Here is a 26,441-nt window from a genome sequence, read left to right on the forward strand (position 1 = left end):
TTTGGGATGTTAAGTGTGAGAATAGTTTCCAAGAGCTTAAGAAGCAATTGATCATGACTCCAATGCTAACTTTGCCCAACGGGCAGGATAGTTATACGGTTTATACCGATGTTTCGAGAGAAGGGTTAGGGTGTGTTTTAATGCAAAACAGGAATTTGATTGCCTACGCATCTCGGAAGTTAAAGTCTCATGAGCAAAACTATCCAACCCATGACTTAGAACTTGCAGCGGTTGTGTTTGCTTTGAAGAAATGGCGACATTATTTATACTGGGTGACATTTGAGGTATACACGGATCATAAAAGTCTTAAATACTTATTTTCTCAGAAAGAGCTAAATCTGAGACAATGTCAATGGGTGGAGTTTTTAGAAGAGACTATGATGTGTAGGATTAATTACCAATCCAAGAAGGCCAAACGTCGTAGCAGATGCTCTAAGTCGAAAGGCTCAACTAGCAAGTTTAATGGTGGGAGAGTGGAGCTTGTTAGAAAATGTATGTGAATGGAACCCTCGTCTAGAGCCGCGGAAAGTTATTTTTGGAAATATTGAGGTGAAGTCGACACTGTTGGATCGGATTAAAGAGGGCCAAATGAAAGAACCATCGGTACAAAAATGGGTGGAAAGAGTGAAGAAAGGAGAATTGCCTGATTTTAACCTAGGTCCTGATGGGATTTTAAGGTTTCGAAATCGCGTCGTTGTACCTAATGATGAAGAACTGAAGAAGGAGATTTTGGAGGAATCTCACCGTTCTAGGTATACGGTGCATCCAGGTAGTGGTAAGATGTACCAGGATCTCAAAAGCCTGTATTGGTAGGATAATATGAAGGCGGAGATTGCCCAGTTTGTACAAAAGTGTCTTACGTGCCAACAAGTGAAAGCTGAGCATAAAAAACCGTCGGGTCTGTTACAGCCTTTAGAGTTACCTGAATGGAAATAGGAGTACATAACGATGGATTTCGTATCAGGGTTGCCACGAACTCAAAAAGGTCATGATGCGATTTGGGTGATAGTAGACCGATTAACTAAGACTGTACATTTCTTGCCAGTTAATATGAAATATTCTTTGGAGAAACTTGTCAAACTCTATATGGATGAAGTGGTGAGACTACATGGGGTACCAGTGAGTATCGTATCCGATAGGGACCCTAGATTTGTATCTCGATTCTGGCTAAAGCTGCAAGAGGCTCTAGGAACTAAGTTGAACTATAGTACAGCGTATCATCCTCAAACCGATGGACAGTCTAAGAGAACCATTCAAACTCTTGAGGATATGTTAAGAGCCTGTATTGTAGATTTTGGAGGAAGTTGGAGCCAATACTTAATCTTGGTTGAGTTCGTATATAACAATAGTTATCACTCTTCTATTCAAATGGCCCCCTATGAAGCATTGTATTGGTGACGGTGCCGATTATCTATTCATTGGGATGAAGTAGGAGAGAGGAAGATCATAAATCCGGCCACGATACCATGGGTTGAGGAAGCCTACGAAAGGGTAAAGGTAATTCGTCAGAGGCTTCAGACGGCCCAAAGCCGACAAAAGAGCTATGCCAATCATCGGAGGAAGGATTTGGAGTTTGAGATAGGAGATAAGGTATTTCTTGGGGTTACACCATTGAAAGGAAAAATTAAAGCAGGAAAAGCGAAAAAGTTACGATCGAGGTACATAGGACCTTTTAATATACTCTAGCGGATAGGAAAGGTGGCTTATCGACTAGAATTACCAGCTAGTTTATCTCGGATCCATGACGTGTTTCATATTTCTTTGCTTAAGAAATATCATCCGGATTCAACTCACATTTTACCACCAGAAGATATTAAACTGGACGACTCTTTGGCCTATGAGGAACGGCCCATTCGAGTACTGGATAGAAAGGTGAAGGACTTGAGAAATAAGCATATCCCACTGGTTAAGGTTCTATGGAAACACCATGAGGTGGAGGAGGCAACCTGGGAGCTAGAGAAAGATATGCAAGAGAAGTATCTGGAGCTGTTTGCGACTAAAGGTATGATTTCGAGGTCGAAATTCTCTTAAGGGGGAGAGAGTGTGAGAACTTGTAAAATCTCTCATATTTTTCTTAAAATTCCCTTCTATTTGGAATTTATTCCTTTATAATGGCCTTACTACTCATTCACTCCCTCAATAATTGCAATCAAACATAGAATCAAGGGTTTTTGCTTTCGTTTTCTTGTTATCGTAAATTAGGGTTTTGCGTCTTTTGGTAGAGTGAATAATCGGTGTGGAGTGTGTACTCAATTTTGTGATTAAGAGTGAGTTTTAGATAAGAAAAAGTGTATGTTTAGAAGTAATAATCATAAGTGAGTGAATCATAAGTTAAAACCCTAGTACACGCGATTTAAGGAAAATCGGTTTGAACCGACATGTACCGTTCGCTACCGATTGAATACACCACTTGACCACCACTTTATTACCTTAATATCTTTGTTATTATTTCATAAATATCAGCCCCTTAATCACCCTTGAGAGGGCCAAAATTGTTGACTAAAAATAAAGGAAAAAGAAGAAAACTTTAAGACTTAATCTTGGAGTGACAAGTGGCAACCATCCAAGGGTTGTTTGACCAACCAATTTCCTTCATTTTTATCACCAAATTCACTTCATTTCCTCTTTATTTCTGCACATTTTGGCTGAGCTTGAGGAGAGAAGAAACCAAGTGAGAAAACTCCAACTTTCACCTTGAATCATCTTAGTTTGAGAGAAATCACCCAATCCAAACTGATTAAACTTTCATTTTAGTACTTAGGAAACTTTGTGTGGTAAAAGTTGTGGAAGAAAGGGGTGTGGTTCTCACCTAAAACACTTTTTGGAAGGTATCTTGGCTGCCTTTCCTTTTTCTCTTCTTAATCTTGCTAAAGTTTGGATAGAAGTTCTTAATCTTGGTTTATGACGGTTAATTATTGAGTTTTGTATGATATGGTGGAATGTTTAGCTAGGGTTTGATATTTTCAGTTGTGATTATTATTTTTTATCTATTATATGATGTTGATGAGCTTGGATAGGGACTTGGGGTAGTGATTCAAGACATAAATGTGATTTTCAAGCATTGAATCATCAAATTCCAGAAATTATAGGCCAATCTGTCCTGTTTCTGACCTGTATATTCGAGTATGATAGAGGCTGAATCAGGTCTAGGTCAAAACATAAAAGTTGTAGGGATTGGAGTTATATAGACTCCTGTAAAATTTCAGCTTAATCAGAGTACTGTAACGTATGAAATGATAGAATTACCCCTGACTGCCAAATGCCCTTTTTGCGCGGGCAGTGTTCTGTTTTCTCTGAAACTGCACATTTTGACCTTGAAAATGAACGAATTGGCTGTCGATGTCTTCACAAGACTTGTAGGTCTGTGTCTCAGCTTCTAAACGGCATAAAGTGTACCCCAATCTGATAAGCGTAGCTTTAGTTGTGACCAAAATACTATAAGACGTCAAATCTGCTGTTTAGCTATTTGCCTTTAAAATTGGTTTTCGGTCGCATTGCTAGACTTGTCTTGTAATTGTATGACATTGAGCTTATTTGAAGGGCTATTGTGTTAACATTGCTTATGTGTGACCTTGGGCTGAATTGAGAAAATAATGAAGCCATAAATGGCTGAAAAATAGCGAAATACAAAGGGCGTGCCGCCAAAATTTTCACTCGAGGGTTAGGCGTGTATACTCGCGACTTGGGCGACGATTTGAGGATGAATTGAACTTGATTTATCTAGGGTATTCGAGTCTACTTTCGTAGAGATATATAAGCTAGAATTTGGCTGAACCTCGTACCCTTGGGAAAAATGAAAGTAACGACCAACAAAAATACGTTATTCTCGTCTTTTCGACTCAAATGGGAATTTCAAAGTTTTACTCACTTTATTACCAAAACTAAAAGAGCGAGCATGAGTTTTCTAGGACATGAAACCAAATGAGTTTCAATTACTTGTTTTTCATTAAACGAAACGCTTAAGTTTCGAACTTTAGTTGATTTCAAAGCTCTTAAACGATGTTTTATCGTAGATTTGGACTCCAAACCAGGAGTAATACCTGAACGTGATCCGAAGAAGCACTAAATCTTTGGTGAGTGCTTCAAAATACATGATTGAGCTTAATACTTATTTTCAATACTTGACCAATGTGATCGAATGATATGTGATCTGTTTGATCGGGCAAGGGTGTGCTTTATCGCACTTGCCCTAATGTGCCATATTCTTGTTCATTGATTGAAAGCGACTTGATGTATATGCATATGATTTGTATCTTGTCTGAAATTTCAGAAACCCTGTGGCTAGTTAATCAAGTCTAGCCGGCAAGAGCTTGGTCGATTCGTTAATGAACCCTGGGTCTCTAGTTTGTCGAGTGGAGTGTTATCTCCTCGACTAATCGGTATACTCGAGTATTACTACCAGTGTTTATCTTAGAGTTCAGGCCCGGCAAGGGGTTTGGTTGGTGGATGGAGATTGGAGTTAAGTGGTGTACTACTGGACTAGTTACCTTACTTGAAAGTTGACAAAGTGTCAACTACTATATGATCAAGCTATGGTGGAGCTAGTTTACAAGAGCAACTATATCCTTTTACATGAAATGCTGAATATTTAATGTTTGGTCATCCGAAGTGTTATAGCTCATTTTCTTGATTTGTTAATACTCGCTACTTTACTATTATGATATTGTTACTTGTATTGATTGGTCAACTTGCTATTTGGGACCTCACTGAGCTTTAGCTCACTCTATTAGTTTTGTTTTCCTTACAGGGGGTACGAGCGAGGCGTGAGACTTGTACAGGCTAGCGTAGTCTAGTTTTTGAAATTTTGTAATTGTACTCATACTAGTCGCTCGATTAGGGTTAAATGTATTTGGAACTCCAATCTTTTGATGTATTTGGGATTGTATGGAAGTTTGAGATAGAAATAAATGTATTTGTATGTTTCAAATTTGACAACTGTTGATTTATTTGGGTTAAGAAGTTGTGAATTATCTTATCCGAAATAGTGAGTGCGTCCTGGTGAGAGTTGGGCAGGCAGTCCGCTAAACCCTAGGGTACGCCCTAAGGGAAGATGGGGTTGTCACAATTTCACCTTTAGTCTTCACGCTCATGTGTTTGTTTAACCTTTGACATTTCAGATTGAACTTAGGAATTTTGCGAAGACACGAGCGAAGAAGTTGGTACGAAGGGCTTTGTTCTGTTATTAGGTAAATAAAATATCTATCCACTTGCTTGCAAATTCTATTTTTACAGATTGTTGAGAAATTTTGCATTTTGTCGATTTGCCTTTATTTGCTGGGCTGCTTGATTTAGTAGACTGTAAATTCTTGAACTTGAAATTAGGGACTTGTAAGCCACGACCTAAGTTTAAAAAATCAGGGCGCTTCTTATTCTCAATGATTTGATGGGATTTGTCTAGTTTTCTAAGTACTAATGTGTAGTTGTCGTTTTCATGCTGTTGGAAGCTTGTTGGAGGACATTTATTTATATTAAAAGTATGGATAAAAGTTGGATGGATTTTCCAAGAACAAGTGAAAAGTACGAGGCAGGACTTCAAATGTTTCTAAACTTCGCATGGAATGATTTTGTGTCCTTGCAAAGATTGCGGCATAGGTGGTTGTGTGACTAAAATGGAAGCATATGATCATTTGAAAGTGGTAGGATTTATCAAGGGTTATAATAATTGGATAGCACATGGAGAACTTTCAAACTACATGAAGCCACATCTAATTCTGAAAATACAGCAATTGGGGTTTCAAAAAGGGCTAATTACATGTAAGACTTGGTCCATGATGTATTTGGGATACCACATGGAACAAATGAATTGAATAGAGAAGGGGACATTCCTATTTCAGAGGCTGAAAATTTTTACAAATTGATTGCTGATTCTCAACAGGATTTGTACAGTGGTTGCAAAAATTTCTCGAAGTTGTCTTTCATTATTCGTTTGCTTCACCTAAAATGCCTTGGTAAGATGAGTAACAAGATTTTTAATATGCTTGTTGAGCTATTGAAAGAAGCATTTCCAGAGGCCATGACTAATTTGCCTTCTTCTTACTAGAGGCTGAGAATTGATGAATACTATTGGGGCTGGGTTATGAAAAATCGATGCATCCTAATGATTGTTCTCTTATTGAGGTAGTGCTGAAAAAAGAACTTCATGTGAAACATGTAACGAGCTTAGGTGGGTTGCTTCTGAAAATGATCCAACTAGTGAAAAAAGAAAAATTCCTCAAAAAGTGTTGTGGCATTTTTCCTTAAAAGCTAGATTACAAAGACTATTTATGTCTTCTAAAATTGCATCTCAAATGAGATGGCATGAGGAAAAACGTACAAATGATGGTTGTATGAGACATCCAGCTGATTCTCCAGCTTGGCAAACTTTTGACCATCTACATCCAGAATTTACTTAGGATTGTCAAAATGTTAGATTGGGGTTGGCATCTGACGGGTTTAATCCATTGAACAACATGAGTTCTACACACAGTACTTGGCCTGTGGTTTTAATACCATATAACTTACCTCCGTGGATGTGTATGAAGCAACTGTACTTCATGTTGTCCTTGTTAATACCCGGACCATCCTCTCCTGGGAATAATATTGATGTTTATCTACAGCCTCTAGTTAAAGAACTGACCGAATTGTGGGATTTTGGAATTCAAACTTATGATGCTTCCCAAAAAGAAAATTTTCAATTGCATGCAGCTCTGTTGTGGACCATTAGTGATTTCCCTGGATATGCAATGTTATCTGGGTGAAGCACTAAAGGTGAATATGTTTGTCCTGTTTATCACAAGCTCACTCATGCACGATGGGTGACTCATAGTTTCAAATATTGCTATATGGGTCATCGTAGATTCTTAGATAGTGAGCATAAATTTAGAAAGTAAGCCCAATTCTTTGATGGCACCGAAGAATATGGAAAGCGACCACCTTCGCAAACTGGGGATATGATTGTGAGTGAATTGGGAGACTTGCAAATTAAATTTGGAAAACTTGTGAAAGGTAATCCGAAGTTACCTTTTAATTGGAAAACGAGGAGTATTTTCTTTGACTTGCCATATTGGAAAGATAATGTCTTAAGACATAATCTTGACTTCATGCACATTGAGAAGAATGTTTGTGAAAACATTTGGGGGACATTGCTGAACATTGAGGATAAAGCAAAGGACCATTATAATTCCCGCCGTGATTTGAGAGAAATGGGAATAAGAAAAGAGCTGCATCCCATTGAGACAGAACCTGGAAAGGTGTACTTACCTCCATCTTCCTTTGCAATGGATAAAAAATAGAAAACTATGTTTTGAAATGTGCTAAAAAAGGTGAAAATTCCAGATGGTTATGCAGCTAACGTCTCAAGATGCGTTCGAGTAAAACCACCAAGAATTTCGGGGCTTAAAAGTCATGATAATCATATCCTAATGCAGCAATTGATGCCTATAGCTTTGAGAAAGACTTTGCCAAAATCTGTGCACTATCCTTTGATTCGATTGAGTAGATACTTCAGGTAGCTTTGTTCTAAAGTTATTTGTCCTCAAGATGTGGTTCGTTTGGAAAGTGAAATTTCCGTTATACTCTGCGATCTTGAGAAATGCTTTCCACCAACATTCTTCAATGTCATGGTGCATTTAACTATTCATTTGGCAACTGAAGTGAAATTAGGTGGCCCGGTGTATTATCGTTGGATGTATCCTGTTGAGAGGTACTGCTTGTAATTCTAATTATGCCTTAAATGTTTATTACTTTTTTTCTTTCTATGATTTTTGGAACTAATCAGAGAGTTTGGAATGATGATACTTTAGGTACCTAGGAACATTAAAATCTTATGTTCGAAATAAAAGTAGGCCTGAAGGTTCGATTGCTCAAGGCTACTTGGCAGAAGAATGCATAAACTTTTGCTCATTGTATCTTGCGGACTATGTTGAGACAAAATTCAATCGTCCAAAAAGAAATGAAGAAGTACATAAGGAAATTGAAGATGGTTTAGATATATTCTCTGAATCAGGACATCCTTTAGGGAGGGGCAAGCCAACAGTCTTTGATGCTCATATCTTGAGTAAAGCACATCAGTATATTTTATTTAACTGTGATGCTGTCACATCTTACATAGAGTAAGTTCAACTAGAACTTGATGCATTAAAATTTTTGTTAATCTTAGTCCCTATCTTTTGATGTTTCTGATATTTTGAACTGAGTTTTCCTTGATATTTTTGAATATGACTGAATTTTTATGATGACAAAAAGGGGGAGAAATGAATGATGCTGATCTAATGATGATTTGCTTTGATTTTTATTTCTCTGTTTGATACTTCTTTTGTGACAGCCCCACCTTCCCCTAAGGCGAACCAAAGAGGTTAGCGGACTGCCTGCCCAACTCTTCGCCAGGAATAACGGTGCAGTTAAACACGATCTAAAACGTTCCGAAAAAATAAAAGCGCGCTCAAACAAGTCAAAATCACAAAATAAAAGAAACGAAAAATCGGAACCGACATGAACAGTGCCGGACACGTCAGAATAGCATACAATAGTTATCCAACAAGTTTATACAAGTTTATACAAGTCCGGTTTGCAAATTACAACTCAAACGCAAAGGTTGGATCAAATTGCACTTAAGGTTTTGCCCAATAAGGAGCTATTCAAAATGTATTTACTCAAGCTCAACTCGGCAACCAAAGGTCCTAGTCTCAAAAGTTTCAAACCCCTGTAAGGAAAACAAAAGTAATAGGGTGAGCTTACGCCCAGTGAGATACTTTCACTCAAGCAAGGAAGTTCAATTATGCATGGAGTCGATCAATCCCAAATCATTCAATAAGGAAGCTAAATAAAGTCACATATCAATAACAATGGTAAAAGGATACGGACGGCTCTCAAGAGCCCCTTTCCTCGCTCGCCATACTTGATCATATCTCATTGACCCTCCGTCAATGTACAAAGCGCAACCAAACGTAGACCCCACTTTACTTCCATTCCTTCCACCCAACATACCCCTACCGGGCCCGAACTCCAAACAGTGGAGAATTGGTAATACTCGAATATACCGGAATCGAGAGTCTCACACTACAAGATTCCATATAATAGTCCCCATGACTCGTCAATTTTCACGACCAAGCCCTTTCCGGCTCGATTCAATTGACCACCAATGGGGTTGAGCTCAGTGATAACAGTAATGGCCGTTGGATACTCGTCCAAATCATACCAATTCCAATATATTCATATACCATTCAAGTAACACAATAAACAGTCATACGTAAGACATAACGGGTGAGAGTGATCAAGTACACCCTCGCTTGAACCAATTTCAATGGTGCAAATAAGCATTCAAGGCATCAATTTCAAGTGTAACAAAGCCACATAGTAACAAGCAAGTGAGTGGTACACTCACCAAGCAAGCAAATGAAATTTCATACACTTCCGTCCAAAGAGCGTCTTGAATCACCGTCACGCCCTAAAACATTCAAACAAGCACAATGAGACTCGAATACGAGTCATAAACAGAATCCACATACTACTAGAGTAAAATCAAATGGAACGTATAAGTGGAAAAATCAAACTAGGACATGTGCGGAAACGAAGTTTAGATTGGAAAACAAAAGGTAGATTTGCTGTTGCTTAGTGGAATTAACACAACTGAAGCTACCCTTATCGGATTGAGGTGAAAAATACACCATTTCGAAGCTAAGAGAAAGGGCTACAATGTTGAAGAAGGCCATTCAGTCCAGTTTGTAGTGTAACTAGGTCAAAATTTCAATGTACCAAACCAGAATAACACAAACAGGTTAGCTAACCGCATTCTGGTTAAATGACCATAACTCAGGCTACCGAAGTCCAATTGGGCGTTTCCAAGGGCGTTGGAAAGCTAAGACACAGCACTACAACTTTTATGTTTTGACCAAAGGTTAAATCAGTACGCATCAAGCTAAACAGACACGGCCAGATCAGGTGAAATGTCAACCCTGTTCACCGAACTCTACCTACGGCAGTGTATTTCTGTCTTTTCTCAGGCTACAGAGCTGAGATTGGGCTGAAATTTTACAGGCCACTATAAAACATTATTTCCTACAACTTTTATGTTTTAACCCAAGGCTAATTCGGTCTTATTCCTATCCAAACAGTACCGGACAGAATGGGGTTAATTGAAACCCTAATCTGGAATTTTCCGCACAAAGTGGAAATTTTCCGCAATTAGCTACAATTTACGCACTATGGTTTCATTCTAGACTATCCCAAGCCATCATCCATGACCACACAATACTAAACATATAAAAACAGAATAAATCAATAATAAATATAAAATTCACCAATCTCAACCAAAAGTCATGAAATAACACCTAAAACCATCTCTTTTACTCACACAAGCCACTAATTTAACATTACTAAGAACAAAAGAGAGGTTCCTTAATTACTCACCTTGCAACTCAAGAAAGGAACCAACTTAACACCTTTTGCTTCCAAACCACTTCACAATCAACCCCACTACTACTCAACTAAAGGTTTTTATGGAGAAATTGGAAGTTTAAACGGTTGATTTGCTAGATTGAGCAAGATTGAGGCAAGAAAGTTGAGAGCTTTTCCATTTCTTTTTCTTCTTGAGAGGCCGGCCAAGGAGTGAAGAAAATGAAGCTTTCTTGGTCAATTTTTGTTTAATTGGTAAAGTGGTGAATAGTGGTCAAAATCAAGATCAACTCACCAAGTGACACTTGTCACTCTCATTAATGCATGGCTCTCCTTTTGTCTCTCCAACTCTCATCCATTGGGTAACCTCCAATTATCTCTTAACACCTGCTAAAATAATCTCGGTATACAAAACTTAACCTAACTGGCCGAATTTTACCGAACTTTCCGCACTAGCGGGTCCCACGTCCGGTATACGCTCTTAATTTTTCAAAAACTAACCGATACTAGAACAATAATTTAAAAACTGTATTTAATCATAAAAATTATCTAGAAAATTTTCCTAATAAAGAAAATGCAGAAAAACATGCACTTAAATAGAATAAAACCTAGAAAATGAGAAAATTTACGGGTTCTCACATTTTTTGATATCAATTCTCTGTGATATGTTGGTAAATGTTGGTATGTTGGTGATTGTTGAATTCTGATATCATTTCTCTGGAATACTGGATTCTCTATTATTATTGTTGGATTATTATTGCTGATTTTTACTCTCATCTTATGATGACAAAAAGGGGGAGAAATGGATGCTATGTGAAAGGGGGAGTTTTCTGAGATTATAAGTTTGGCACTTAAAAACTTTTTTGATGCATTGAGTGAGAGGGAGCTTATGGCTCAATTATTTCTTCTTCCATCTATTGTTTTGTCATCATCAAAAAGGGGGAGATTGTTAATCTTAGTACCTATTTTTTGATGTTTACAAAACATATGAATGATACTAATATCTCTTCAAGATATACTTTCAGCTATGAAGCAAATCAAATTCAAAGATCAAGTGCTATTGAAAAGGACAAAGATTGCTCAAAGCTGTCGGACACTTGTAAAGACAGGATCGGACGTCCGATAATCATTGCGCAACTTCGGACGCATGAAGAACTCCGCCACCGGACGTCCGAAGGAAATAAGACATTCCTCCTGGCTCACTGACCTCGATCGGATGCAAGCATCGGACGTCTGATAGGATCGTTCAAACTCAACGAAAGCTGTCGGACGCTCACAAAGACAATACCGGACGTCCGATAAAATTGAGCTATTCCTTCTAACTCATTGTCTGCTTTCGGACGCAAGCATCGGATGTCCGAGAGAATTGAAGAAGATTTTTCAAACTCACTACCTGCTATCGGACGCAAGAAACCAGACTACCGGACGTCCGATACTCCAACGGCTAGTTGACTCTTCAGCTACTTTCTATCCGTTGGAAGCATTAATGAAGCACTTTATTGGTCTCCTATAAATAGAGCATGGTCAGAAACTTCAAACAACTTTTGCACACTGAAGATACAAAAGATCTAGAGTAGTTTTAGTGAGAAAACACTCTCCAAGGAAAATTTGTAGTCTTAGTGGTGTGAGGTTCATTGTAAGCTTTTCATTTGTGAATGAATACTTCATGAGTGTAGCTCTGTGAGGGTTGTCCTGAGGGATAGTAAAACTTCCTAACTTGACCGAGTGGAGTTCGGGGCAAGGAGGAGGTGAACCTTCCTTTGTATACAAGAGTGATTGTAATTCATCAACTTGAAGAAACTTGTTTGAATTACTCTACAAGTTCAAGAGGAGTTCGGTAGTTAATTGATTTACAATTCTTTCCTTTTTATTTACTCATTGTTACGTTTGTGATCTTTACATTGCTTATCTCTTCTACTTCTCTCAAGTGATTTTGTTCATTCATTAATTGATTCATTGTGTGATCACTTAGAAAAGAGGGTAAATTTCATATTGAGCAAAAAGTGCTCATAACTTAATTAGGTTTTTAATCAACCTAATTCACCCCCTCTTAGGTTGTCTTCGATCCTTACAATTTTATTGTAGAATTGAATGTATGATTACAATATTGACTCATATACTTCTAGGCAGCATCGTAGATTGATAGAAGAAGGCCATCCTCAAGTTGCACAGCATCTAAAAGAGCGCTTGCACAGCAAAAATTTTGCTTGTTAGTTTGCTGAACATGTAAGTAAAATTCTGAATAATTTATTAAGCACAATTTGAATTCTTCATATTGAAATATAGTTTCATCTTTTTTTTTTTTACAGATTGACAAGTTAGAACTTCCTCAAAATGGAAAAGTGTTGAGAGACTTGAGGTTCCTTGCTAAAGGTCCAGATGTTGTTGGAATCCAACATGACAAGTACGTTGTTAATGGATTTCGATTTCACACCAATGAAGTTGAGAAGAAAAGAAAAACGCAGAACAGTGGTGTTACAGTCAATGCAACAACATCCAGTTTTGCAAGTATAAGGGATCAAAATCCAGTTTTGAGTGAACTAGTTTACTTTGGAGCCTTGAAAAATATAATTGAAGTCATTTACGGAGGTCGTTGGGTGGTGTTATTCGAATGTGATTGGATATCGAATGGTTCGAGAATGAAACAAGATGCTGATGGGTTTACTGTAGTCAATTTTGCAAATGTGAGGCCTCATGTTGAACCATTTATACTCGCTTCACAAGCATCACAGGTTTTTTATGTGGAAGATCCAAGTGATAAGGATTGGCAAGTTGTTATCTCTACCACTGCAAGAGCTAGATATAACATGGGGACAACCACGGATGTTGAGACATATTTGCAAAGTGATGTTGGCAATCCTGTTGTTGAGAATGAAAATGAGGAAATTAGTTGGATTCGGGAGGATGGACTCAGGATTGAAGTTGATTTTTCCCAATATAATCTGATTTAGTATCTTTTATAGTTGCTAAGCTTGCTGGCCCTATTCTTCTCTGTTTCAATTACTAGGGGTCTACTAGTGGCTGTCATTTATTTCAATTTCCAATTCAGGGAGTACAACTTATTTATAACAGTTGGTATTATTTTTAAAATTTTTTGAGGTCAGCGCCAATTAATTGCCTATGTTTCGTTGGTCTTGTATTGTTCTTTGAAAGTTAGACGTTAGAATTTATCTTCCATAGGAACAGATGAAATTTGGACCTGGACATTGTTTCATTGTTTCCCATGTAAGGTGTGAGAACCCGTATTTTCCCTTAATGTTTTCCTAGGGTTTTTCCCCTTTAATTGCTTGTTTTCTGCATTTTCTGGCTTAGGAAAAATTTTCCTGATGAATTTTTATGAGTAATTATAGTTTTTAGATGATTTTTCTAGCATTGGGTAGTTTTTGAAAAATTAAGGATATAGAAAGGGCGTGGGACCCACTAGTGCGAAAAGGTCGGAACAATTCGGTCAATAAGATTAAATTCCGGATACTGTGTAAAATTTATCGGGTGTTAAGAGATAAGTAGAGTGTGTGAAATGATTGATGTGAGAGAGAAAAGAAAGGATAGGAATGCATTAATGGAGTGCCACGTGTCACTTGGTGATTGGTTTTGACTTAAGAACACTATTCACTTTTTTTGACTTTTGACCAAAATTGGCTAAATATCTAAAAATTTCACAAAAAATCACCATTTTCTTTCACCTTGTGGCCGGCCCTCTCTCTTGCCAAGAAGGAAGAAAACTTCTTCAATCTTCAAGCTTTCCACTAGCTCAAATCATCCAAATCAATCACACAAACTAGTTTCCACTCCATACAATCTTTCCATTTAGTGTTAGTGGTGAGTTTGGTGAAGTTTTTGGAAGAGCTAAGGTGGTCTACAACTCCTCTTCTCTTGTTTACTAGGTAAGTGATGATTGAACATCCTCTTATATCTAATGATGCTTATTTTGTGCCCAATGGTGGCTTGAGTGATGGAATGTGTGATTTATTTCTTGATTTGAGTTGATTTGGTGGAGTTTTTATTTTTTTGAGGAATTTTCTGGTTTAATATGAATGTGATGTTGTGGCTATTTTTGATGATTGGCAATGGCTTATAATGACTCTAGTAGGTGTGAATTATTGATAATTGCAATCAATTTTGGGTTTGGATTGAAATGAGAAAAGTTAGGGTTGATAACCCCTAATTCTGTCCGGTTTTGGATCATAGGGTTAGAGGCCGAATTGGACTTTGCTCAAAACATGAAAGTTGTAGGTATTGATGAGTGTGAAGTGCCTGCAATATTTCAGGTCATTTGGAGTAGTGTAGAGTGAGTTATGCCGTTTTTACTGTTGCTGTTCTGGGTGATCAGAATGTGCGAACTGCGATGATAATCGTCTGTTTTGACTGGAATTGGTTTGGATTTTGTTGTTGGTATCTTCTGATGAAATGTAGCTTGATGTCTTAGCTACTGTATGCCTTTGGAATCAATGCATTTGGACCTGTATAGACTGAGTTAGACTGATTACAGTTTTGTGTGATTTGGGAACCTGCAATTACGGTTCTGGCTTGGTTTTCTGCATTTTTGACCTAGTGGTGCTAGGATTTGGACTGAGTGGCCTTCTACATTGTTGTAGCCCTGTCTTTTAGCTTCGAGATGGTGGGTCTTACACCCTCATCCGATAAGCGTAACGCATTTTGTGCCATTACCGCATTAGGAGGCCAAAACTGTTTTTGTTGTTGGGACAAATGAGTTCCATTTCCTGATTTTCTGGTTTGCTTATATGCTTATATATGCATAGGAAACCCTTTTGGGGTTGTTATTGGCATGGCTTTGTGACTCGTTATCGAGTCTTATGGTAATTGTTTACATGTTCTAGGGCGTGACGTTAGTGCACGACGTACTTTGGACGGCGGTGCATGAAACCTCACTTACTGAATTGGTGAGTATACTACTCACGTGAATGTTACAATGTGGCTTTGCTATATGTGATTGTGATGCCTTGAAGGCTTATTTGGCTATTGGAATTGATTGAGGTGAGGGTGTACTTGACCGCCCTCACCCCTTGTGATACCGTTAATGACTGATTACCGTTTTACTGAAATACTGCACTTGCTACATGAGATAATGAATTCCATTCATGGAAAACTGATTTGGTGTCGTTTGGACGAATATCCAACGGCCTTACTGTACTACTGAGCTCAACCCCGTAGGTAGTCAATTGAATCGAGCCGGCGAGGGCTTGGTCGTGAAAATTGACATGCCACGGGGACTGTACTGGGGAATCTTGTAGTAATGAGACTCTTGGTTCCGGTATACTCGAGTATTACCAAAAGCTACTGATTGGAGTGCGGGCCCGGTTGGGGTATGTTTGGTGGAAGGGATTGGAGTGAAGTGGGTTCTACGGTTGGTACTCATAAACGTTGACGGAGAGTCAATGAGATTGGATCAAGAATGTAAGCGTGGAAATGGGCTCTTGAGAGCCGTCCGTATCCTTTTACCGATTTGTTTTGCTTCCTATTTGGATACTTGAAATGAACGGTTATGCTTAAGTGATCTTTGTTGCTTATGTGATAGTTGCTCACTGAGCTTTAGCTCACACCATTCCATTTGTTTTCCTTACAGGAAAATAATCACTTTTGGAAGATCATACTTGTTGGTTGCCAAATTGAGCCATGTATATGTCTATTTTGAATAGCTCCTTGCATGAAACCCTAATGTGTATTGGGTTCAATTTCTTTTGATTGGCAAACCGATCATGTATATCCATGATGAATCGTTTTGATATGCCGTTTTGGCTTGAAAATGTTACATTTCAATGTGTGTATGTTTGGTTAATATTTGGTTGAATTTTGGATCAACTCGTATTTCAAACGGCGAAAGAAAAATTTTGGCTACTCTCGGCCTAGTATCTGGATTCTGACGTGTCCAGCACTGTTCATCTTCGGCTTCGAATTTCGTTTTTATTTATTTTGTGATTTTGACATATTTGCGCACGTTGGTATGTTCCGGAACGTAATAGATCGACGTGAACTGATCCGTAGTCCTGGCGAGAGCTGGGCAGGCAGCCCGCTAACCCTTTGGTTCGCCCTAGGGGAAAGTGGGGCTGTTACATAAGGTGTTAGTTCAGTAAGTGTTTTGGCTTTACATTCTGATTAGTTTTGCTTTCAGCTGAAAGCCTGAATGAGCTTAATTGTGAGATCGATGGCTTGTGAAGAAATGTTTTTACTTTCAATTGCCTCGTCTTGTTTTTAGGTTCATCCCACAGAAATGTGAAGAAAATAAGTTTTAAAAATTTTAAAAAAAAAAAACCCAAAGTCGAATAGAACAGTAGCTAATTGCCTGAATCCGTTTGAAACTTTAATCTCTAAATTTCTTAAATAATTTTTTAAAACAATGGAAAAATTATTTTTTAAAAAAATAACAATTCAAAGTGACAATAATAAAAACAAATATACCAATGTTTTCAAACCCAGAATAGGTTTAATCATGTTTTATTTGTTCTAGTATTAAAAAAATTTAAATATAACTGAAATAATTTTTTAAAAAAAATAAAAATTTAGTGAATTCGGATAAAACTTTCCGGTTTTTATTGGTTCAACTGATCTTTGATCGAGTTAATCGGTTTAATTGAATTTTGCGATTAACCATCAAAGTGACTGGAGACACGATCGAATCGATCGAATCGATCGAACACGATCGAACATTTTGCTTGTTGGTTTGCTGAACGCGATTGAACCGAAAAAGCACGATCGAATTGACCAAACCGATCATACCGAACTTGGGTTGTTATTGCATATTCTGTATACTCCATAACTAATCTTTGATTTAAGGTTGTTCGGTTTAATTGAATTTTGGATTAAACATTGAACAAGACTGGAGACACGCTCGAATCGATCGAACCAGACATGATCAAATCGATCGAACCGATCAAATCGATTGAATCGATCAACCCGTTCATACCGAACTTTTAAGGTTATTATTGTATAGTCTGTATACTCCATAACTTATCTTTGATCGAGTTTAATCGATTTAATTGAACTAGTTTAATCGGTTTAATTGAATTTTAGGATTAACCATCAAAGTGACTGGAGATACGATCGAATCGATCAAAACGATCATACCGAACTTGGGTTGTTATTGCATAACTAGTTTACTCCATAACTGATCTTTGATCTTGAAACTGGTTTAATTGAATTTTTAGATTAACCATTGAATAATACTAAAGACATGATCGAACCGATCGAATCGATCAAACCAAAGTAAGTGTAAGACAGTTTGCTCAGTGATCATTTATAAATTTTGAAATCAAAATCCATTTTCAAAAACACTTAGTGGAAAGTACAATTTTAAGATATTGTAAGTGTTTAATAGCTTCTAATTAACACAAAGCTGAACGGCAATTGGTTTGGAATTGAAAACATTGAATATATATATGTTCAATCAATTATAATCCTAACATTTATCAAGCGTTGGGTTCATGTATTTGCAAGTTCACTTTCTTGTTTGATAATATAATTCGATCGGCCTAATGACTTGTTAGACTACAAGCCGTACATAATTGCTAGCAGCATAAAATAAATTGAGTACCGAAAACATTTTGATTAAAAGAATGTTTTTTGTTAGCTTCATAAATATAGTTCTAACAATATCTGTAGTGGACAACATCTTCCTCAAAAATATTTATAGGACATTTAAGGTTGTTATATTTTTTAGAACAGTTTTAGTTGTTTATTATATTGTATATAGCTTTACCAAAATTTTTAGTTGTTATATTTTTAATTGTTATATTATATTGTATATAGCTTTAACAAAATTTTTAGTTGTTAGAATTTTTAGTTGTTATATTATATTGTATATAGCTTTAACAAAATTTTTAGTTGTTATATTTTTAGTTGTTTTGTTAGAATTTTTAGTTGTTATATTATATTGTATATAGCTTTAACAAAATTTTTAGTTGTTATATTATATTGTATATAGCTTTAACAAACTACTGTGTTGTTATATTTTTAGTTGTTATATACCTTTAACAAAATTTTGCCCAAACACACAAAAATTGTCATTAGTAGCGCGGCAAAGTGAAAAATTCAAGAGACTTCACTAATTTACTTTGGCGTCATTAGTACCGCCTTTATTTCAGACATCTTCTCCCTCTCTCGTTCTCCTCTCTCTTTGTCCTCTCTCTTTGTTTCAAGCTCGCACCACCAATTTGGGTAAACCCATCCATGAACTCGCACCCATTTGGGTAACTTTGTTGAGCTCGTACCAGGAAAATCCCTAATTCGGCTGTTGCATTGGCTTGGTGGCAAGAATTCAGAAATTAGGGCTTCACAGCTTGGGTGAAGGCTGGAGTTCAGAGCTTGAAGCTTGGGGAAATCGAGAAGTTAGGGATTCAAGCCCTAGTTTGAGGTAATTTCAGTATTTTGTGTCTAATTTTGCATTGCATGGTAGACATGTTCTTGCACACCTTCTCTATTTCTTGTCAGGTTTAATTTTAGGTTGTTCGATTCCCATTTATGACAAGCTCCTAAGGGCTTGAGAAGCACATTTCTAGTTGCATAGGTCGAAAGCCCTGGTAGAGATGCTCTTACTGTGTGGTTTCTGACAACATCCTCATAATAGAGGACAATGTGCCTAGTGGTTCTTCTTTCTTGTCAAGTTAGGACAATGTGGCTTGTGCTTGCTGTCGAATGCAACGTAGTGTTGTGTATTATCAGTTGCTCTCTATTACAGCTTTAAAGAGTAAATTTCCAAAGTTTTTTTTCCCCATGAATGATGGACTTCTAAAATGTTGGTGCTGATTGTTTATGAGGGAATTTGTAGTCACAAATGAAAATGATAGCTCTAGGTTCTAGTATGATTGTTGAAAATCTTTGCTATTACTTGGTAGAACTTGGGTTCTAAAATGCCTATTCTGTTAGTTTTGTTTTCCACCAGCAAATGATTGTGTACTGGACTGCTTGATTTTAGCCAGCAAATGATTGTGTACTTGGAACAAGCCATGAACCAACTGAACAAGTTCAAGGAGAAGCTGCTCGGGCACCTCAATCTCCAATTCAGCATTTTACATTAGGAATAATGCATGAATCAGGTGACCAAGTTACTCAACAAGCTGATGGAGGTTCACAGTTGCATGAGCAGTGCCAGAATTCTCCAATTCAACAATCTCAACTTGGAACAAGGCATGAACCAACTGAAGAAAATCCAAATCAGGATTCTCGAGGTCCACATTCCAATGACACCACCTTCATGTCATGCAACTCTGATAATGCAGGTATTACTTACTGTTTTGAACCAATTCCAGAATTGCTTTTTTTTATGTTCATAACCAGCTTTTTCTTATTTTATACTATAAGGTACTACAAACGATTCAAGTGAAGTACATCAGAAAACCCGAGGCCCTACATTTATGAAAGAAATTTGGGGTCGGCCTAAGGACCTTCCACGGATTGAGATTAAACTCGATGACAATAGGATCCCTATAAGTGAGAAAACTTCTTTCTTTGAATTCTTGGGCAGTTTGGATAGGAATGGTATGTATTGTCCAATAGATGTTGAAAGTTGGCTTAAGGTGCCAAGGAAACTTAAAATGGACATGTTAGAAGTGATAAAGGTAATGGTAGCTTTTGTATTATGTATGCTTTCTAAAAAAATTACTGTGAAGTTATGTTCATTTTCTTGTTCCTAACTACGTTTCAGGAAAGGTTTGCTTTGCCTATGGGACTGGAAGCTTGGACCTTAAGATCTATTGGCAAAAAATGGAGAAGCTGGAAGGCAGATTTAAAGGCTACATATTTTGATCCTGCCGTGCCAATTGCTGAAGCTCGGTTTCAAAAGGACATAAGGGTACGGGAAGAGCAATGGATCAAACTTTGGGCTTATTGGAAAAGTGAAGAAGCAAAGGTACAAATCAGCTACAACATTCTTCATAAAGTTGTGTTTATTCAATGCTGTAATCTTGCTTTTGATTTTGAAATTTAGCAACTAAGTGAGAGGAACAAGAAAGCTAGAGGGGAGAAGAAGATGAACCACACAACCGGAAAAAAGTCATTTGCTCATCTTCGGAACCACTTGGTGATACCTCATCCTTTTTTAGTTGCTAATTTTTTTGACTCATACAGGTTTCATTATGTTAGCTTGTTTTTTAATTATATGCTAAATGGTAAAATTATAATTAAAAAAATTCAATTTCTTATAGGCCAAACAGTTGGGAAGACCTCCTACTAGAGTAGAAATGTTTAATAAGTTTTATACCCATGTCGATGGAACTCCATCAAGTAGTATAGTTGCTGAGAATTTGGTAAGGATCCTCGAAACACAAGCCTATAAATTCTACCATTGTTTCCATACAGGCTTTTGCAATAACAAGTGTTTTCCTTTATTATGTAGGAAAAAATGAATGAACTGAAAAATCAGCTTCCATCGGATTTGCACGATCCAGTTGGTCGCAATGACATATTTGCCCAGGTGGTTGGGCAAGACAAACATGGTCATGTTCGCTTGTTTAGTGACGGTGTGAATCCAACGGACTTATGGGAAGACATTCCTAGTCGTAACACATGTTACCGTATCAATATTCAACAACAGTCAACATTGGTCCGTTTGGAGGAAAGACTTCAGTGACAAGATGATGAAATAGCCAGCTTGAAGAAAATGATTTTAGTTCAACATGGAAGAGGCGATCCGATTGACAGGCCGAGACATCCTTCATCATCATCTAACAATGTTTCAAGCCATACTCCAGCGCGAGCCACGCGACCTATTCGAGTAAGTCTTTACAACTTCTAAACTTTTACATTTGTAATCTGGAATTTGGCATGACTTTACTTTCTTGTACTTGTTGGATCTTTGCTAGGTAGGGAATATGGTTTCACTAAAAAGTTTGTTTGACCCAACAAAAATCGTGGCAAAGGGATATTTACGGAGTCTGAATCCATTGGATGAGGTCGGGGGACAAGCTCTTGGGCCAAACCGGTGTAAAATACAGATACAAGTTGCAATGAGTCCACGTGAGCAATTGATTAGACCGTATGATTTGCAACAAACAATTCAAGATGCACTTGGTGCACCAGTTGCTTGGCCTTGTCATTTGGTGAGATATGCACTTAAATACACTACAAGAAAAACCGCTTATAGAGGCGCATCAAAATGTCACAAGTCACACTTTGTTGAGGCACTTAATTTATTAAGGCACATACTTAGTGTGCCATGTAAAACCTATGTCACAAAAGCTTTTTAAGGCACAATTAAGTGCCACGACATAGAAAACAATTGAGACATTTAGAAGTGCCAAAACAAGGTTATAATGCTTACACAAATAAATGCCTTAATTGGGATTCAACTTTCAAAATCTCAACTTTTTAGAGGCACAAAATAATGCCATCTTAACTTTAAGTTGACGCTTAAAAATGCCTCAAAAACCTGCTGCGTAACAAGATAATTTCTACTACGAAAAACCCTTATCACGACACTTACAAGTGCCTCAATAGACTGTATTTTTTTTTTCTTTTATGCCCAACCACGGTATTGCTGTGAATATAACATCCCTATTATATCAATATAATCATACATTCATGTTGGACATCTCACATTCAATGACCAAAACCAACAATATTTGATTGAAAAATCACTTTCAAATTATCACCATAATCAATGATTACAATTAAAGTACTCATAACTACTACTAGTTTTTCAACCAACCAATTAAACTTTCATCCTTGCAAAAAAAACATAATATTTGATTTAACATTCACCTAAATAGCACCAGATAAATTAAAATCAACTAAACCGCTAGTAGACCAACTTCTTGTGATATATGCAGCAACACTTTGTCCTTTTACAGTTAGAGCACTTCCATATAAATGGATAAGTATCCATATGCTGCAACACCTTGTCCACTTTTGAATTTCAGCACATCAATCTTCGCAAATTTTTACCTATAGCATAAGTATATTATGTATTAAAATCTATCGTAATTATCGAATGAGACAAACATATGAGATATTAATAGTTAACATAATTTGTAAGCTAGAAAAGGAAAAACATACTAGTTTTGTTGCCCAAGCTATAGGAGTACCAATTGAATCAATAATTGTCTGCAAAGGCACATAAGGCCTAATCAAATGCTCATCACGTTCAAATTGTAATAGCAAAACATGCCTAAATATCAGATCATTATCAAGCAAAGAGGACTGCCATTGCGCTGAACAAATGTATTAAAAACTTACTTTAAGAGGTCTAAGACTGGAACTTGAGGTTGACATATGATTAGATGATGTTGAAGTGATTCTTGATTGATTCAATAAGTTATGACCATTTTTTGCTCTAAATAATATATTTAAAAATATCAAATACTCTTAATACCTGTGTTATGAAGCTCTTCCACTCTTATAGACTGATTTTCCATATGCTCATCAATTGTAATAGTCGATTGGTGCTGGAATTTCTTCCTTTCTTAGTCCTAGCCATGCCTGAACAACAAACTCAATTCATGTAACATTTAGTCAATTTAATAAAGTTATAATCTACAACTAAAATTCAGCACATTTAATGTAAAAATGAAACTTCAGCAATTAAGAAGAACTAAATAAATTTTTAAACAACATTACTAGCTAACATAAGATGCAAATTGTTCCAAAATTATAACATGGTATAAAACCAGACCAATAAAGTAATGTACCTGCTCAAGAATACCAAAGTAACACTTTTCCTCCGTCAAATACTTACCAGCAAATATAAACCTGTCCACAATAAAGTGAAAGCAACTACCTTGAGTAAATTCACTCTGAAGTTGCAACTGCTACTGCTAGAAATGATTGGGAGAAAGAAGATCCCAAGCAGCTATATATATATATATAGAGTTAGAGGTGGAGGAAGCCATGGAGGGAGCTGGATGTTTCCGAATTAGTAATTGGTTATTACTATTATTCGTAGCAAATTGAACCGGACTTGTTTTGACTTTTGATGATTGAAAGATGATGTGTTAACTCTCACTTTTGTCGTCACTGCTAAGGGCACCAAATGCAACTTCAGTATAATATAGTAAATGCAAATTATTGAACCTGGGAGAAACAGAAAACAAGGACTGATGAAAGAAAGTCCAATCTGGACAGATAGTCAAATAGATATTGATTTTTTTAAACAATAATGACTCCCTAATTGACAGGGCTTGTTATATGGAGGCTCATGAAAAAGAACCAATTATGAAAAGGGATAAGTTTATAGTAGAGCATTATTTTGTTGAAACTTAGACTACATGTTCTGGGACAAACAAATTCTGGTCTTAGATAATTATTCACCCAGTCTTAAGAACTTACATTCGAATATAAAGTTTATAAATTATATCTTATGTATTTGGACGCTAGTTTCAAAATGTTTTATTTGTTTAAATTATATCATGTATTTTTTTAAAAAAAAAAGGAAAAAAAGAGAAGAAAACACATATCAGAGCACCAAACTTTCAACACTTTGAATCCCTATATAAGCCCACAATAATCCTCATTTTCATCTCAAATTCTCTCTGATTTCATCACATAGAGCAACTTGCCTCTATCAACATGAGCTCTGCTCTGAATCTAAAAGCCCATTCCTTGAAACATTGCAAGAAAAGATTGAAAGGCTCCCATTTGAGTAAAACTATATACCTAATCAAGAATAATTAACTCACTTGAAGTGAGATTAAGAGGAGTAGCTGAAACCATAACCAACATTAATCATGTGAATAAGATACTATTCTAGATTATATATTATTCTGAAACTAACACATATTGTTAACTTTGCGGGACATAAGATTCCCAGACAAGGAATATAAGATCCATACCAATGATTGCCACTATATATATTGTACCAAAAACAAAGATTGCCGCTGTATTTTCTCAAAGAAGTTCACTAATGACTAAACTACATGAAGCCAAAACAATAAAATTCGTGCACCGTTCGGAATCAAAGCTGTTCTATGAAAAAAAAAAAAGAAGAAAAGACAAGAAAGGAAAATTAGATAAAGCTGTTCGTTGTTCAGAAGCCTACACACCTCAAAGACTTGGTTTTCTTTTTCTTTTATAATTTCTTTCGGTAAAGAACACCTTAAAGATTTGGTGGTATTGTCATTTGTTGCTGCATCATTTTTCTCTACAGTCTGACTCAACCATATAAATGTTATTATGTTAATTAACTAACTTATTAACATATTCGATTGCCCATAATCCCTTTTCTCTCCCCAAATACAAACCCAGCAAGAAATTCCAGCGGTACCGCTACATCTAGTAATGGAAAATCCACAATTGCCAGTGCTATATCAAGAAGCGGATTCATGGTCGAACGCCAATATTCTCATGGATGGTTTATCGGGGTGGCTATGGAATTTTGATGATCAAAATGGTAAAGGGGTACAAGCAAATAATGATTGCAGCAAAATGCCCAACAAAAATCAAGCCTCTTTTGCTCCTTGTTCCTTTGAATTTGATAAAGTCGACATTCAAAATGGAGGAATATACATCTAATTAATAGGAATTAATGAGTATATAAACATACCTCTAATTTCAAGCACAATAGAGTGAGTGATGATTGTCCTAAAATCCTTCAATCGACCAACATGCAATCAACAGAATTCGAAGCAACTTCTTGATATTGAGTTAGGATCCACCATAATCAACATAAATTTGAGAAATCAAAAGAAAAGAGATTGGGAGGATGAGAGCTAGTGAGAGCCGGCAATGAGTTTTAGGAAAATTTTGAGAAAAGAGATTGGGAGAACAAAGGACAGAGAGAAACAATTTGAGGCTAGAGTACCGAGAGAGAGAGAGAGTCAGGGAAAGAGATGGGTAAATGAAAAATAAAAGTGTTAGATTAGAATTTGGGGTAGATTGGTATAGGGCCGAGAGGGAGAGTGAGGGAGAAAGATGGGTCAATGAATCGTTAAGGTATCTTGCAAAATTTGGGATTTGGGACAATTTTGCCGCTTCTTTTAGACGCCAATTTTAAGCATTTTTTTTTGTTTTTTCATGAAATAATTGTTTTTCCCCCTAATAGTTGTTGAGGCACATCTCTAAAATGCCTTTACAAATATTTTCTTTATATTTTTTTATTTTCAATTTTTCTTACAAGGTTTGTCCCTTATACATTATTTTTTTTTATTTAATTAATAGGTGCTAATATGACAGAAACTACCTAATGCCTTAATAAGTGTTTATTTGAGGCATTTACTGAATAGTGCCCTAACAAGTATGCCATAATAGGGAAATTTTCTTGTAGTGATACATTGTGGCTTTTCTGGAATTTTAGTTCTAACTATGATGATCTAATGATCCCCACAAACTTTGTGCACAGGTGGAACCAGCTGAAGAATGATAGGGACTTCGTGGTTATGACTGAGGGCTCTCAACACAATGGAAAGTTTGGAAGTTACTTCTACTTCTTTCAACTTCTTAGGGATGAGAGTCTTTTAGTTTGTGCACAAGAAAGTCTTTCAAGTTCTCGTACATGAGAATCTTTCAGTACTTGTTTGGGATTTTAGTACTTGCTATGTTTGTGAGGATTATCGACTTTTAGTTCAATGAATTATATTTGAGTATCAACTTCTTCTTGTAAATTACTATATGCATTCTGCTCTTTGGGACAATTTTACAAGTCATTTGGGTTTCTGGTTGATGGAATGTATAGCAGGGAGTACTAATTGCAGGTTGCTTCCATATCAAAAAAAAAAACAGAAAAAAAAAATCCTGGCAATTAAAAGTGTCAGCATAGCTCCGCTTCGAAAGCAACATCTAATGACAAATGGGCATGTCGTCCAAAGCAATGTAAATTGACAAGGCTACGTGTCCTTAAAGCAATATATTAAGACACCTCAAAATGCCTTCATAGAATTCGATATACTAGTGATGTACTAATGCTATACGGACACTTTCGATTATCACAAAAAGGTGTTTTTGTTGACCGATGGAATGCTATAGCAGCATGGTTTTCCTAACACATTTGAATGCCGCTAAAGAAATTAGGCTATCCCCACATTGGAAGGGACAACACTCGTCCGAGGTGTGAGGAAAGATAAAATGTTAGGTTAGATTATTTATACTGACACCTTTAAATGCCGCTAAAGGCCATTTTTGTTGTAGTG

The 26,441-nt window shown here is 36.7% G+C and overlaps 1 protein-coding gene across 1 annotated transcript; it reads left to right on the forward strand.

The window, feature by feature from the left end:
• The first annotated feature begins 19,408 nt into the window (after positions 1-19,408).
• Positions 19,409-25,811, forward strand: LOC113774109. Its single transcript, XM_027318673.1, has 8 exons — positions 19,409-19,604; positions 19,687-19,943; positions 20,030-20,233; positions 20,312-20,404; positions 20,529-20,630; positions 20,720-20,926; positions 21,186-21,358; positions 25,655-25,811. Exons 1-8 carry the CDS (start codon positions 19,409-19,411, stop codon positions 25,809-25,811), a joined length of 1,389 nt encoding a protein of 462 aa, XP_027174474.1.
• The last annotated feature ends 630 nt before the right edge of the window (positions 25,812-26,441 follow it).

Source organism: Coffea eugenioides, chromosome 6 (genome assembly GCF_003713205.1).
Source record: "Coffea eugenioides isolate CCC68of chromosome 6, Ceug_1.0, whole genome shotgun sequence".
Classification (NCBI taxonomy): domain Eukaryota; kingdom Viridiplantae; phylum Streptophyta; class Magnoliopsida; order Gentianales; family Rubiaceae; genus Coffea; species Coffea eugenioides.

Bases quoted from the DNA above. Each gene is read 5' to 3' on its own strand.
- LOC113774109 (XM_027318673.1), top strand. From the start codon at position 19,409: ATGCATGAATCAGGTGACCAAGTTACTCAACAAGCTGATGGAGGTTCA. The intron at 19,944-20,029 runs GTAATGGTAGCT...ACTACGTTTCAG, and splicing joins ACATGTTAGAAGTGATAAAG to GAAAGGTTTGCTTTGCCTAT. The intron at 20,927-21,185 runs GTCCGTTTGGAG...GATCTTTGCTAG, and splicing joins TTCAACAACAGTCAACATTG to GTAGGGAATATGGTTTCACT.